Source organism: Halichoerus grypus, chromosome 7 (assembly GCF_964656455.1).
Source record: "Halichoerus grypus chromosome 7, mHalGry1.hap1.1, whole genome shotgun sequence".
NCBI classification, from domain to species: Eukaryota; Metazoa; Chordata; class Mammalia; order Carnivora; family Phocidae; genus Halichoerus; species Halichoerus grypus.
The window spans coordinates 95786475-95801875 of NC_135718.1; the positions used below are offsets into that span (position 1 = coordinate 95786475).

Below are 15401 nucleotides of genomic sequence, written 5' to 3' on the forward strand. Positions count from 1 at the left end.
AGAGGACTATTTACTAAAACAGGATTACTCAGCTAGGGATTTTTAAATCTTTTGAATCATCTGACCATGTTTATTTCATAATTAATGCACATTAATTAAAGCTCTGAGTAACTTTCTGAAGTCTCCTTAATATAAATTGTCCCATGTAAATTCCAACTTCTTAGTGTTTTACAGTAAATCTTTTTTTATAGTATTCTAAAATATTTGTTGAGCAGTTGTTAAGTTTTTTATTAGCAGAAATTGAGGTACTTGGTAGAATCCTTGGTAGAAAAGGGACTTTGGATTCTTATTCTGAGTGGTGGATTGGCTTCAAGATATAAACTCCCTAAAATCATATGTAAGGTTTTTCATATATGTATTTATGTTCATTTTTCTAGAGAAGGGATCCATAGCTTTCTTCATATCTTCAAAGGGTGCCATTGCCCTGAAAAGCTTGAGAACTGACCTAGCCCATCCTCCCTTATCTTTACATTTAATCTATAGATGAGAAAAACTGACTTGCTGAAGGTGACACAGCTACTAAGTGGGGGGGCTGTTTGACTGCAAAGCCTGGGCTGTTTATATCACACCGTGCTGTGGCTCTTACTTAGTATTTGTAGACCATGGTGAAGCTCTGCTTAGATATCTAATATTTACAAATTTTAAAGTATCATTCTTAGACCATTTTCTAAAGTTCCCAGTGAAATAGAGATTAACCCAAGTACACTGAATTGGCTAAACCTTGACCAGTAAGAGGTATACTCCTGAATTGGAAAAGATTACTATTTTTACTGCAGAGGCTTTCCTTTATCTTCTGCATAGTGTGTGAATTCTACAGTCTGTCTTCAACATCTGCATTATTTGCAAATGATATCTGATAAGGGGTTAAATCCAAAATAGAGAACTTATACAACTCAACACCAAAAAAAAAAAAAAACAACAACAACAACAAATAATCTAATTGAAAAATGAGCAGAGGACCTCAATAGACATTTTTCCAAAGAAGATGTACAGGTGGCCAACAGAGGCATGAAAGGATGCTCAACATCACTATTTGTCAAGGAACAAAAAACCACAATTATATATCACCTTCCACCTGTCAGAATGACTAGAATCAAAAAGATAATAACAAGTGTTTGTGAGGGTATAGAGAAAAAGGAACCCTCTTGTGCTGTTGGTTGGAATGCAAACTGGTACAGCCACTGGGGAGAAACAGTATGCAGGTTCCTGAAAAAATTAGAGATACCATATGATTCAGTAATTCTACTACTGGATATTTACCCAAAGAAAGCAAAAACATTCATTCAAAAAGATAGATGCACCCTTATGTTTATTGCAGCATTATTTACAACAGCCAAATTATGGAAGCAGCTCAATGGGTAAAGAAGGTGTGGTATATATATGCAATGGAATATTACTCAGCCATAAAAAAGATGAGATCTTGCCATTTGCGATTACATAGATGGACCTAGAGGGGTATCGTGCTAGGTGAAATAAGTCAGAGAAAGATGAATACCCTATGATTTCATTTATATGTGGAATTTAAAAATCAAAACAAATGAATAAACAAACACAAAGCAGAAGCAGACCCATAAATACAGAGAACAAACTGATGGTTGCCAGAGGGGGAGGGGAGGAGGAGATGGGCAAAATGGGTGAAGGGGAGTGGGAGGTACAGGCTTCCAAATATGGAATGAAGTAAGTCATGGGGTAGAAGGTACAGCATAAGGAATATAGTGGATGGTGTGGTAATAATGTATGGTGACAGGTGGTAGCTACACTGTGGCAAACATAGCATGACCTAGAATTGTTGAGTCACCATGTTATACACCTGAAACTAGTGTAACATTGTGCATGTCAACTATACTCAAAAAAAAGAAAAAAACTGACAGAAGTTTGTCAAGAAAAGAACTGGAGAGTGGAATAAGAATCCAGTGGGATTTTTTGTCTTTGTAGTACTTATTAAAGATTCTTTCCCCTTCCAGCTAATAGGATATTGTTGTTTTGATACTCAGTTTCTTTTCAAGCTATAACAGTGTCTTATTTTTTCTCTTAGGCAAGCCAAAATTCCTTTAGGATAGAGTTTGACACCTTTGGTGAACTCAAGGTCCCAAATGATAAGTATTATGGCGCCCAGACTGTGAGATCTACAATGAATTTTAAGATTGGAGGTGTGACAGAACGCATGCCAGTAAGTGGTTTTATGGAAGTGTTGGCTTTATTCAAATGAGTCACTTTATTTTATAAATAAATATTTTACAGAGTTAAAATAAGTTATTATGGAATTGGCTTTGTGAGTAATAGCATGTTTCTCTTTAAAATATCAAAGAACTTTTTGAAGTTTAGTACTGTTACTTTGAGCTGTGAGTTTGAATATTTTAGGGCTTTATTTGATAGAACTAAGTGATTTGTCTTTTTTTTTTTTTCTTAATTAGGCTCCATGCCCAGTGTGGAGCCCAATGCGGGGCTTGAACTCTAGACCCTGAGATCAAGACCTGAGCTAAAATCAGGAGTTGGATGCTTAACCGCCTGAGCCACCCAGGCGCCCCATGATTTGTCTTTTTATTTTTGCTGGGTTTTTTTCAGATTTTTACTAGAATTTTAGTTTAAACATTTTCAGTTTTAATACTTAGTTTTTTACACTGATTTAAAACTGATTTTTTAAAACTGACTTAAAACCGATTTTTCTTTAATATAATACTTTCTATCTTGGTTTTAGTTTCCAGAAAAGTATACACAAATACATAAAAAATTATTCTTCACCATATCTGCCTTATAATAGATAATACATAAGTATCTGTGCAAGGCCACATGAATGATTGAAGGATTAGAAAACTTTCTGCCATATTTCATTAAATCTAAGATGACCTCAGTTAGAAGATGCACCAGTATGTAGCACTAAGAAAGAAAAAGGCTGTCAGAGTTGTGCCTGCCATTGATTATATGATGATGCATCTTGGCTTCGGAGATGTCAGAGAATGAAAAGAATTGGTGGAATAGCTTACAGATGCTGCTGGAGCCCAGCTGCAGTATGAACACTAGTCATTGCCAGGGTGCAGGATGGGCTAGGAGCCTAGAAGTAGCCAGGCTTCATCCGGGAAGACACTGTTTAATAGCTGTCTTCTAAATACACTTTTTATCTTACAGTCATTTTAACTTCCATATTTTAGCCCATTCCTAAGCCTTTACAATCGAATCTTGACAGGCTTAATACAATTTTACAACAGGCAGCTGACTCTTTGAAGAAAATCTTTTTGTCATTGCCACCGACAGTCAGCTTGGTGCTGAGGTAAACTAGGGTCAGACGACATGGTTAGGTGACAAAGGGTAGCAGCTGATCCTAAAATGTCCTCATCTAGTTCAACTCCTGGGACTAAGGAGGTCCGTGCTAAGCACTATTGGTAGGAGTAAGCATGGCTCAATTTTAATGGTCCTGCTTCGGCAGCAAGGGTACCTGAGGTCCAAAGGAAAACAAAACCAAAAAAGATTATGAACTTCTAACGTGAGTAAATTAAGAATAATGAGACCCTTCTTTTTTCCCCAGTGACATTTTACCATTTTGTTGTAATTGTAGTCAGTGAAACTGTGCTGTGACCCTCTTCATTTTCTGAATCCGTAGACACCAGGGTCAGTCACTGCACTGGGACGGCCAGAGCAGGGGCCGTCGGTTACGAGTCTGGCAGTGGTTTAAGCCACCGCTGCAGTATGCCCCTGTCCAAATTTAAATTCCCATCCTTGTCATGTTTAAAGATTTTAAGTTTCTAATGCTATGTGCCATTTGTTTCTATCTCGTTTGGTAAAACACTTCAGAATGTTTTAATTCTAGTTTCTTAGAATTCAAAACATAGATGTTCTCTTGTTATTTCCTTTTCTGTTTGACCCTCAGCGTGTCCTCTTTTCGGCCCAGGTTTAACATGTCCTACTCCTTCCTTTGCTTTGTTTTTCCACCTTGATTCTCCTTGAGGACTGTAGCTTCTCCTGTACTCTTTTTTTCCCCACCCTTCCTTCCTCCCTTGCACACTTTCCCCCTTCATACCTCGTGTGGGATTGAGACTACAATCTGCATTATTAATTTTGGCAAGAATACAGGATTCTCTCGTCTTACAAAAACCAGATACCACTTCATTGAAGTGTCATCAAAAGTTGCTGAATCTCATCCCTTTAAATTTGGTGAGGTGATTCAGAGCAGGGAGTGAAAAGATCTGCGAACTGAAAGTGTTTGAAATCGGGTTAGATGCATCAGAAGCCGTCAGCCCCAAGTGTGTATGTAGTACCCTGGGTTTAAAGAAATATTCTGAGGGACATTCCAGTGACTTAAGGAGTGTCAAAGCCTCATTCATTGACTGACTAGAATAACTTGCTTTTTGGCTTTGGGGTGAAATGATACCGATTTAGTATGGTTATTTCGAACTTACTGGCAGTTAAATATTAGGAAAAATTATAATGTGGCATGAAATCCAGTGAGGGAAAATAATGGTGCTTGCTGGTGAAATGAGTGCCATTTGTGTCTATATATATATGAAATAAACACATGTCCATTATAATGTATCATAAAAAAGTGGTACATTGTGTGTGTATGTGTGTGTGTTTGTGGAGGGGGCAGACACACACATGTATTAAAAGAGTCAACCTATTTGCTTTTGTTTGGTTCCCTAAACAGATACGTGATGAATCTTGGTTCATTACATACCTATCTGTAATCTTAGTGTTACTGTAGCATTACTTACTTTAGTGTTTTTTGTACAGATTTTGCACTTGCATAAAATAATAATCTTAAATTTTTATGCTTAATGCAACTTGCAATTTTGAGATATTTTTCTGATTAATTTTAGATCCCAGTTATTAAAGCTTTTGGCATCTTGAAGCGAGCGGCTGCTGAAGTAAACCAGGATTATGGTCTTGATTCAAAGATTGCTGAGGCCATAATGAAGGCAGCAGATGAGGTAGGAGGTGATAAGTGTGCTGTTTACTCAGTGGATTCAGACCCACGTCTCCACTAGATGTTGTCGGGCTCTGGCAGGGAAAAGGGGCACTGAATTCCTAAGTTAATGAATTTCAAGGTAGGGTGGCAGCATTCTTGTTTGGTGAGGGTATTAATATGGTGCTTAAAATATTGTGGCAAAAGTTTCTGGATGATGCTATACCTTTTATTTTTTTATTTTTTATTTATTTTTTTTAAAGATTTATTTATTTATTTTAGAAAGAGAGAGAGAGTGGGGGGGGGAAGGACAGAAGGAGAGAGAGTCTCGATTCCACCTGAAGCCTGATGCGGGGCTCGATCTCACAACCCTGAGATCACAACCTGAGCTGAAACCAAGTCAGATGCTTAACCAACTGCCCCACTCAGGCACCCCATACCTTTTATTTTTAAATCTCTTGACTTTTCCTTTTAATTTTTACAGTTTAAAGAAAACTTGAAGAGATACTGTTAAACTTATATTTGATTTTTTATTTTATGTATAAATGATTCCTTTTAAAACTAGTCAGTTATTTGATGATATGTATGGAGAATGTAATTTCACTAATTCACTTACATAATCTTAAGGAAGTAGTCAGAAATAATGGTTAAAAACCTGTATTTACAGTGTTGTTCATTGCAGTACTTTTTATGATAATAACACATTAGACCGTACCCAACCATAACACATGCTTATATAAATTATATAGTAGAGCCATAGAAAACTCGTTTCTTAAGAATGTCCTACGATAGAGCCTACCGTATAGGAAGTATGGGGTCGGGAGGTATCAAAATGTGTGTATTTTATGATCCTAATTGTGTTTGGAAAATATGAACAGAAAACATGTGTTTTTCTGTGTGCAAATATGCACCCACATTGCTTGGGGTAAGCCTGAAGGGAGAAGCCAGAATGCCAAGAGTCACTGTGTCTGAGGGGTTGGGCTATCGTAACTTACATTTTTCTCACTTCTCAAAATATCCCACACTGAACATCTGTTATATAACCAGGAAAAAATTTTACTTTAAAATGGAGTAATTGTTTAAGGTGATACTTTTCTAAGGTGTGTACTGATTTTTTTTAAGCTAAAATCATTCTAGAAGATGAAGTTAAGCACCTATTCTGTTAGAAAGCTTATAATTCACAAACACATCAGATTATATCACAGAAACAGGGACAAGTCTGGACTGTGTTTGTCTGTACTCTTGGCAGTTGCTACTCATTGGACATGTGTGCGGTGAAGTAGCTATTAGTAGACTCACTTTCAGGGAACTCGTTCATTATCATGCTGACTGCAGCTGTAACATCTGGGGGATATTCCCGCAGAGCGCCACAGTAAACATATCTAAAAACATGTGTGCCGGCCTTAACAGGTGGCCCTATCTGGGTATCATTAGAGGAGGCAGTTGGAAATACAGAAGAAAGATGGCTTTGATTCAGTTTTCACACGCAATCCATGAAATTGTTGTATCTTTCAGGGTAGGTAACCTTTCACTTTGTAAAGTAGCGATGGTTGGAACATGGATGCTGCAGAAGCTTGGAGTCACCGGACAACCACGGGCTGTGTGGCACCATCAGTAAATCATATAGCATATGAGGAAAGTGAGCATCTTTATAATAGCACTTGATAGGTGACTCCTTAATCATAGCTGATCACAGTAGCTAAATGGATATCGACTGTTTCTTATTTTTAAAGATTCATTTTTTAAACTTTTTTTTTTCTGCAGGTAGCCGAAGGTAAATTAAATGATCACTTTCCTCTTGTGGTCTGGCAGACTGGATCAGGAACCCAGACAAATATGAATGTAAATGAAGTCATCAGCAATAGAGCAATTGAAATGCTCGGAGGTGAACTTGGTAGTAAGAAACCCGTGCATCCCAATGATCATGTTAATAAAAGCCAGGTCAGTATATGATCTTTTGTTTATTATAAATTGAAAAGAATACCTGAGATTATGCTTGTAAAATAGGCATTAGCTTTTTGACAGGGAAGGTTGATTTGGCTTATATTCTTTAGTAGAAAGGACTTCTTACATGTTCTTACTTCTTCTAGGAATCTTGGGTCTATGTCTTAAACTTCATAAAAATCCCTATTAGGGCACCTGAATTTAGTATGTATGTGTATTTGTATTGGTTGGTTTGTTTTTTAAAAACGCTTTATTTTTAAATAATTTTAGAATTATAAAAGAGTTAGAAAGATACTTCACACAGAGTTCCTGTATACCATTCTCCCAGCTTCCCTTAGTGTTAAACATTTTTCATGACCCTGGTACATTTATCACACCATGAAATTAACATTGGTATACAGCACCCTTAATTAGACAGACTTTATTAGGATGCCCCTAGTTTTCTACCAATATCTTTTTTCTTCCAAGATACCATCCACGCTACATTGCATTTAGTAGTCACTGTGTTCCCTTAGTCTCCTCCAGTCTCTGACAGCTGTCTTTTGTCACCTTGACACTTTTGAAAGCAGTTAGGTATTTTGTGGAACATCCCTCAGTTTGGGTTTGGAGACTCTGGATTTTGGGAAGACTGTTCAGAAGTGAAGGGCTCCTCTTACTGCATCATGGCTGGGGTACATGATAGCACCAGGACTTGGGACTGGTGATGTGAACTTCGACCCCTTGGTAAGGGGGGTGGGCTTTTCCACCTTCCATTCCCTGTTAGAAGTGAGCCGCGGAGGCCTAACTGTACTCGGGCACTGCACTTAAACTTCACTTTCTAAAGGGAGACATATCAAGGAATTTTTGGTCATATGTTAAAATCAACACAGAATTAATAGGTAATTTTGAGGATATGCAAATACCCTCTTTCTCCTTAAACTTGTCCATGAAGGTTATCATTCATTAGTGGATCTTGCTTGTAGCAGTTATGACTGTGACGTCTTTGGTTATTTTGTACTCCCCTCATTCCTTCTACTTGTATTAATTGGAACTTTCCTGTAAAGAAGATCTGTTCTCTCTACCCCAACACTTCTTCATTTGTTTATGTATATCAACGTGGATTCTTGAATATTTATTCTATTCTTAGGGTTCTAATCCAATACTGTTATTATTTATGTTGTTGCTCGGATTGTTCTGGCTTTGGGAGCCCTCTCTGTTGGCTCCTGTGTTCTTTGGATGTATCCGCATCCTTCCCCCACACTTTTTTTCTTTTATAAAGCAGTTCTTTACTTTCTTCTACCACCAGGTGCCCCAGCCTCCTCATGTAGTTTCCCTGCCCCAGCTCTTGTCAGCACCCATTTTTCCAGGGAACTCTTGGAGGATCTTAACTGGAAAATATTTAGAAATCAAGATCCCATGCTAGATGTAACTTAACATGTTTTTATGTATTAATGGGGAAGCTTTTTCACATAAGTTTACTGTAGGAAGGATTTTTCAAACTTATTACTTGCATTTAAATATAAACTTCTCTTGCATGTGTACTGCAGTCTGAAATCTATGTGAGCGTCATCCAGTGTGAACAGTCGGGCGGAAGAGTGGGGTGGAGCTACATGGAAGCAGGATTGGTGCGCACTGTGAATTTAGGTTATAGGTACATGAGTGTTCCTTATACCATTCATTCTACTTCTGTAAATGGTTTGACGTTTTCCATAGTACAAAGTTACAAAAATAATACATCGTTTTTAAATAGCACAAGAATTTAGAAGTATGGGGTTTCCAGTTGAAAACAGAGCATGGAGTTTGGACTTCCTGCTTAGGCCCCAGTTCTGCCAGTTCCTAAATGTTTTGGCAAGTCACATCATTTCTTTGAGAGCTTGGTTTTCCTATTTTTAAAGTGATGAACTACCTGACAAGAATTTTACTCAAGTTTAATAAAAGACTGTACTGTATAACTGTAGATATCTGCCAGTATTACTGCTATCTTTACATGCACTTGATGTTGTGCTGTCATTTACTAGCAGATGTGGTAATAGTACATAAGAGCAGGTGGCATACAGGCTACAGTCCTGAGTTCATTAAACCCAGCTGCTGCTGCTTTGACCTTAAGTGACCTATGGCTTGCCACACATCGATGTCATGGAGCACTAAAGACATGAGTTTTGAATAATCATTTAGTGAGATTTTTAGTGGAGACATTCAAGTGTGTTTTTTGTTGCTTCTGATTTAACATTTTACCATTTTGTGTAAATTTTCCAACAGAGCTCGAACGACACATTTCCCACGGCAATGCACATCGCCGCCGCTGTGGAAGTCCATGAGGTGCTCCTGCCCGGACTCCAGAAGCTGCACGATGCTCTCGATGCAAAATCTAAAGAGTTTGCCCATATCATCAAAATTGGGCGTACTCACACACAGGATGCTGTTCCTCTCACCCTCGGGCAGGTAGAGGAGTGTGTCTGGATGGGACTCAGTTTGGGGATTGGTACAAATGGCCAACATATTACCCTCTAAATCGCACTAGTTTAGAAGGCCAGGTTGTAACAGTTCAGTTCAGTGGCAGAGATTATTCTGCATTAACCCGTCAGGAGTTTTATTGACACCTTCTGAGGGGAAGAGCACAGCATGCGGACCGTGAGCCAGTCTCGGGGCAGTTGGCTCGGGTTGAGAGGTTAGCTTTGCTATGTACAAGCTTCAGGACCTTGGGAAAATTAGTGAGCTTTTCTGTGCCTCAGTTTTCTGAGCTTTCAAATGAGGAAAATAACATCTGTATCCTAACCCAGTTGGGAGGTTAGAATTGGTTCATGTAAAGGGCTTAGAACCCTGTCAACACGTAGTAATAAACACATACTGGCGTTAGCTGTCATCATTGTCTTCGTCGTCACCAAGATCATTATCCTGCCTCCCTTTTTCTCTTACTCTGGATTAGTAGGCTCTATAAAAATTACTTTTAAGTTGATTAAGCAAGGCATATCTGCCTCTAAGATTGTATTGGGCCACATGGGAGAGAGGTATTACTCTCTTCCCCAAAATACCAGAAAGTATTTATGTTTCTTGATCAGTGCCTCAAAGAATGTCTAACAGCATGCACCACGAAGGACATGAAAGGAGTCAACATCAGGTAATAGTTTTTGATAGTAAAACTCTCCTGTAGTTTGGGAGGTAGGACTTGCACAAATTAGGGGTATCAGGTGATGGCGAGGTGAGCGAGTGCTGCTTACTTGAAAAGATTCTCATTTGTAGTTTTGTTCAGATGAACACTGCAAGAAGCTTGATTGCTTAGCTTAATTTCATTATGGAAGAATGAGGAAAACAAAATGATTCATTGGAATACAGGTGCTGGGAGTGAAGTGAGCTCCCTAACTTCAGTTGTCTCTGAAGGCTCTTCTCTTTGCATCATGTTCTTAGCGCCTGGCATGGTTTCTACAGAGGAGCAGTGTGTGTCTGAAACCTTTGAGTGTCCCTCTGGTTTCTAATGTTTTTCTTGTTGTGTGTGTCACCTGTTGGAAAACCACCCACCGTGCTAACGACTCTTTGGGCCATGACAGCCTCTTGTGTAGAATCATCATTCTACCAATTATATCAGAAACCATTTTCTGTTCAACTTCACCTTACCAGAGCACCTACACTTGCCTTTATTTGAATTGTCTTTTGAGTTTATGCAGGTTTTCCCCAATAAAAGGAAACTTTTTAAATGAATCCAGCTGGTGTATATAGTAGTGACATTAGATTAGATGAATCAGGTCTGCCTGAAAGGAGTTCTATCTTCTAAAATGTTTTCTTTAAAACAGTAAGATATCCTAATGCTAATCAAAAGTATTCATGATTTTTCAGTGTTTTTAGGCAGGAAAAAGATAGCTGTAGTGTAACCATATATTCTGGCTTGTTCAGTTGAGTTCTGGCTTACGCCTTTTGTCCCTGCATAATTCTTAAAAGGGGCCCTGCTGTGTTCACACAAAAAATTATGTTTCTCCCTTTTGTAAAATGTGTCAAATTCTGGGAACCAGTGGGACATTAACAGCAGAATTAACTTGCATCTTGAAGCTGTAGTCTTGCTCTGGCCGGTTACCTTCTTGTGCTCTTCAGTGAGCTGTTGAGCTTCTTGAATACTTTAAAGCATCCTTCTGTTCTCTGTTAGGTTTTTAAACTGAAATTGTGTGGAGAAAATATCTGTGTTTGCATTTGTCTTGGGCGAGGATTCTGGGTTTTTCTTCTTTCTCAAAGTTGTCTGGGATATACACACACAAAAAAACCACCTTCGAGCAAACCAGTAATTTAATGTACTAAAGTCATTCTTTTTTAAAGCTTATTTCCTGTGTTGTTTTTCTTTGCTTTCTATTAAGAGAGTATAAACAGGCTGCATGTTATCCTCTGTGGCATCGTCCCACCTTATAGGTTTATTAAATCCTCCTTCTTCCTTATACTTTGTTCATCGTATGAATTAAAATGGTTCACATTCCGCTTGGTAGCTCACAGTTTAGTACCTGAAACATATTTAAAAGAACTTCTGTTTAACGCAGAGTCACTTGTAAGCTGTTAGGAACTCACATGTTCTCACCTTAATTCCCTTCTCTTTCCAGGAATTTAGTGGTTATGTTCAACAAGTGAAGTATGCGATGACGAGAATAAGATCCACCATGCCAAGGATCTATGAGCTCGCAGCCGGAGGCACCGCTGTCGGCACGGGCTTGAATACTAGAATTGGCTTTGCAGAGAAGGTTGCCGCCAAAGTGGCTGCACTCACAGGTCAGCGCTGGTATGAACTCAGACTCATTTTTGTTACATTGGTCTATATTTTCTAGGTGTTTCTGCTTTGAATTCTTGTGAATTTAATGTTAAAAATAATGTTTTCCCATCAAACGTGTTTTATGTCTGTTTCAGAAGTTGCCGTATTAATCCTTTTACCTTTTAAGTTTCCCATCTGTGAGTCATACAGTATGCAATTAAAATCTGTCAGTGCTGGCTTATTTACTATCATGGTGATATTCAGTTGTTTTCCCTTTAAAGCTGTTTTGAATGCCCATTTTCAAAGCAGGCAAAATCAGTGAATGGTTGAGACACATTCCTTTCAATGGATATGTTGAGATACTGACAGGCTTAATTTCTTTTTTCCCTATATCATACTGGGATATTTCTCTGAGTTAATGACCTTTTTGAATCTTGTTTTTCCTTTAGTAGAGTGCTGTGTTCTCGATAATAACTATTATTACAGCCGAATTGTCATCTCCAGAAAACTCTTCTTAAGATACAGATGTAACTAGCAGAAAGGGCAGACATAATTAGATAATGCTCATTACCGCTCTTTAGCAGAGATTTGTTTTTCAGTCAAGTGTTAATTGAGAAGTACTGGATTATAGGGATTAGAATATGTGATCTTTAAAATTTTGAACATGGGCGACATTGAGTGAAAATGTCCAACTCCTTTTGGCCCCCTGCCCTCTCGGGATCTGTGGGGTCCTGACTAAAGGAGGGACTAGAACAGCCTAAGATGGGGAAAAATTGTACTGGGAAAGGAGTGTGGAATAAAGTGAACTTTAGCTACTTTTCCTCCTTACTCAAAAGTAGTCAGGCATCATACTCATGTTCGCAGAAGAATAGTGTTTTTTCTTTCAGTGCATTTACTGTCCTTGTTTCTTTATCTTTAAACACACTAGTATCACCAGGTTCTTCCCACTGGTTCAGGACTTAAAGAAATGTAGACAAAGCTTGAATCGGAAGATAAGCATTTTTTCTTGAAGTAAAATTTTTCTTCTGTTTTTGCTTTTCATATCCTGGAACTTTGTTTAACTTGCTGATATTAGAAAAAAACATTTAATTCTACCTGTTAGCTCATAGAGTTATTTTTTTTCTTCAGGCTTGCCTTTTGTCACAGCTCCAAATAAATTTGAAGCTCTGGCCGCGCATGATGCTCTGGTTGAACTCAGCGGCGCCATGAACACCACTGCCTGCAGTCTGATGAAGATCGCAAACGACATTCGCTTTCTGGGGTCTGGTCCCCGCTCAGGTCTGGGAGAGCTGATCTTGCCTGAAAATGAACCAGGAAGCAGTATCATGCCAGGTAAGGACAGAGCTGGGAAATACTAGCTCTGGAACTTGACAACAACCGGGGCACTCTCATGAACAGAGCGTGTCTCCTTGTGTTCAGCATGATCCCAAACGTGGCCAGGGACGTGTGTGGTGTGCTCATTTCAGGAGGTCTGCGGGCCACCTGTGATCAGAATTGGAAACGTCACCCAACAGTATAGGAAAAGAGAATTAGTTGGCGCATGTGTTTTGATTCCTACGTGAGAGAATGTGTAAGTTCCATCTTTCATTATCCCAAGCCAGAAGAATTCTGAAACCAGCTGTTAAAGTGATCAGCCTGGGTTGAATAGAAACGAATTCTTCCAACTGCCTGTTATTTCATTTTTTGCTTTGGGTTTTGGTGTTGTCAGATAAGGGAAGTGACACAGATAGTGGCTGTCTGGATTCTAGCGAGTCATTTGACAGACTCCTGTGACATTCACTGAATCCTGCGGGGACGGGTGGGTAGCCCTGTTAGACGAATGTAGTGAGTGAACAGTGACACTTAAGTGACACTAAAGAGTCGACTTCAGACTGGAGGCATGTCTCAGTAGCAGGCTGAAGGGCTCTGCCCCTTCACCATTTCACTGGTGACTGAGGGTGAAGGCAGGGAGTACTTGCAGATCACATCAGTGGATAAGGACACAGCAGTACGCCAGGTGACAGGATCAAGACTCATAAAGAAAGGCCTCTCTAGGTTCGACTGAAACTGACAAGGGGACTTTTAATAGTGAAAAAGAAAGAGCTGACTATAGATTCTTTTAAATCTGAGCATGGGTATAGAATGAGAAGAGATCTGATTTTAAAATAGTTCATGTTGAAAAATGATGTGAGTTCAGTTGACTGCAAATTCAGGGGAATTGCCGAGGAAAGAGGGACCCAGATTCACAGATAACGGAAATAACCTTTCCAGTGTGTTGCCTTGTACTGGTCAGAGGAATCTGGGGTGTCTGGTTCAAACTTGAACTTGTCAGAGGGGTGCTCCCAGGGTTGGTGGACTTAGGACAAGGAGGAGAATTCCAGCTTAATGTGCGCTTCCTCTGAGAACTCTTCCAAGTGTCAGCGAGGTGCCCTTTTTACGAGTGTTCCCATGGCAGCTGGCTTCTCTGGATTTACCCCGCCCCCCGCCCCGTGTGCTGTAATTACCAGCTCTCTCCCCAGAGCCTGGAGGCCAGGGGCTGCATCACCCACCGCGGCGTGCTCAGTGCCTGGCTCCACACCTACGTCCACGATGAACGGAAGCCGTGGCGATGGGGAGGGCCGTATTTCATGTGGTGCGGGAGCCGCTGAATGAGTGGTTCGCAGTTTGTGGTCGCCCGGCCCTCGCTCTTTGCTTGGTTTGCTTCATTGTATCAGCCCTGACGGTTGGGGACTTGCTTTATTGAAGGAAGTCGGACTCCTTTCTTTTCTTGGTTGATTGACATACTACCTAATCTTGACTGACACCTGAGGCCACCAGCATGTTTGACGTGGACTCTTTCCTCGGCGGCTCTCTTGAAGGCAAGGTGAACCCGACCCAGTGTGAGGCGCTGAGCATGGTCGCCGCCCAGGTCATGGGCAACCACGTCGCCGTCACCGTTGGGGGCAGCAACGGCCATTTCGAGCTGAACGTGTTCAAGCCAATGATGGTAAGCTGGAGGCCCAGTCTTCCACGTTGTTTGACTTGAAGCTAATTGTGTCATGTTTTCCTTCAGGAAGGTTCCTAGAGATTATATGTTAGGTACTGGGATCATGTGAGTAGCAATTGGAAGTCAAGCATATGTTAATGTTAGAAGATTAAGCCTGGATATTTAATTAGGTGACTTTTAGCTCAAGTAAGTTGATGGTTTGCTTTATTTAATAGGAAGAAAAAGTCTGGAAACAGGGTGTGGGTTTCCTCCTTGTGCCTCACCCAGTGAGGGGGACGCCGGTGCCTCGAAATAAGTCCAGTCTCCGCGAGCCTTCCCTCAACCCTGTCTCCTGCTCACGTTGCTTCTCTCTTCTTCCCTCAAATTCTGCCGTCTTAGAAGGATAACCCACATTCACTTTCAGGCAAATTCACCACTGCTGGCTTCCGCCCCCGACTTGTCCTTGGATTATTCTCCTGGTCATTTGGAACCTCTGCAGGCCCGTACACTTGCTAACGTCTGACCTTGGCCTTGAAACACTTCTCCTTGGCTTCCTCAGCACCCTCCTCCCATGCTCTTCCCTGTCCCTCTCTGGCTCTCCTTCATCTGTTTTCCCTTTTCTGCATACCTGGAAAACATTCATGTCTAAAATCTGTTCTTTACCCTCATCTTCATGAAGATGGAGCAAGGTGGCATCATCTTGATCTTTCGTCCAGTTTTCTCAGCTTCAGAAAATAGAGCTGTCATCCTTTGGAGTCCTTTATTTGTGTAAATTGTTACATCTAAAATATATTAGAGGTTTGTTACCTCTGAGAAGCCTCTGTGTAAAGTCTGGTTTTAATTTGATAAGGACATGCAAATGACAAATATTAAGAATATTTATTCAATGTATTTGTCAAATCTATATCAGGCAC

General features: G+C 40.0%; 1 protein-coding gene across 1 annotated transcript in view; it reads left to right on the top strand.

Moving 5' to 3' along the window:
* The window catches only part of FH (fumarate hydratase), a 32296-nt gene that overhangs the window by 12184 nt on the left and 4711 nt on the right, over window positions 1-15401 (top strand). Inside the window, exons 2-8 of the mRNA XM_036121618.2 lie at window positions 2036-2170; window positions 4812-4922; window positions 6662-6838; window positions 9080-9262; window positions 11398-11563; window positions 12672-12875; window positions 14381-14508. Coding sequence (XP_035977511.2) covers window positions 2036-2170; window positions 4812-4922; window positions 6662-6838; window positions 9080-9262; window positions 11398-11563; window positions 12672-12875; window positions 14381-14508 — 1104 coding nt within the window. The remainder of the gene's footprint in view (window positions 1-2035; window positions 2171-4811; window positions 4923-6661; window positions 6839-9079; window positions 9263-11397; window positions 11564-12671; window positions 12876-14380; window positions 14509-15401) is intronic.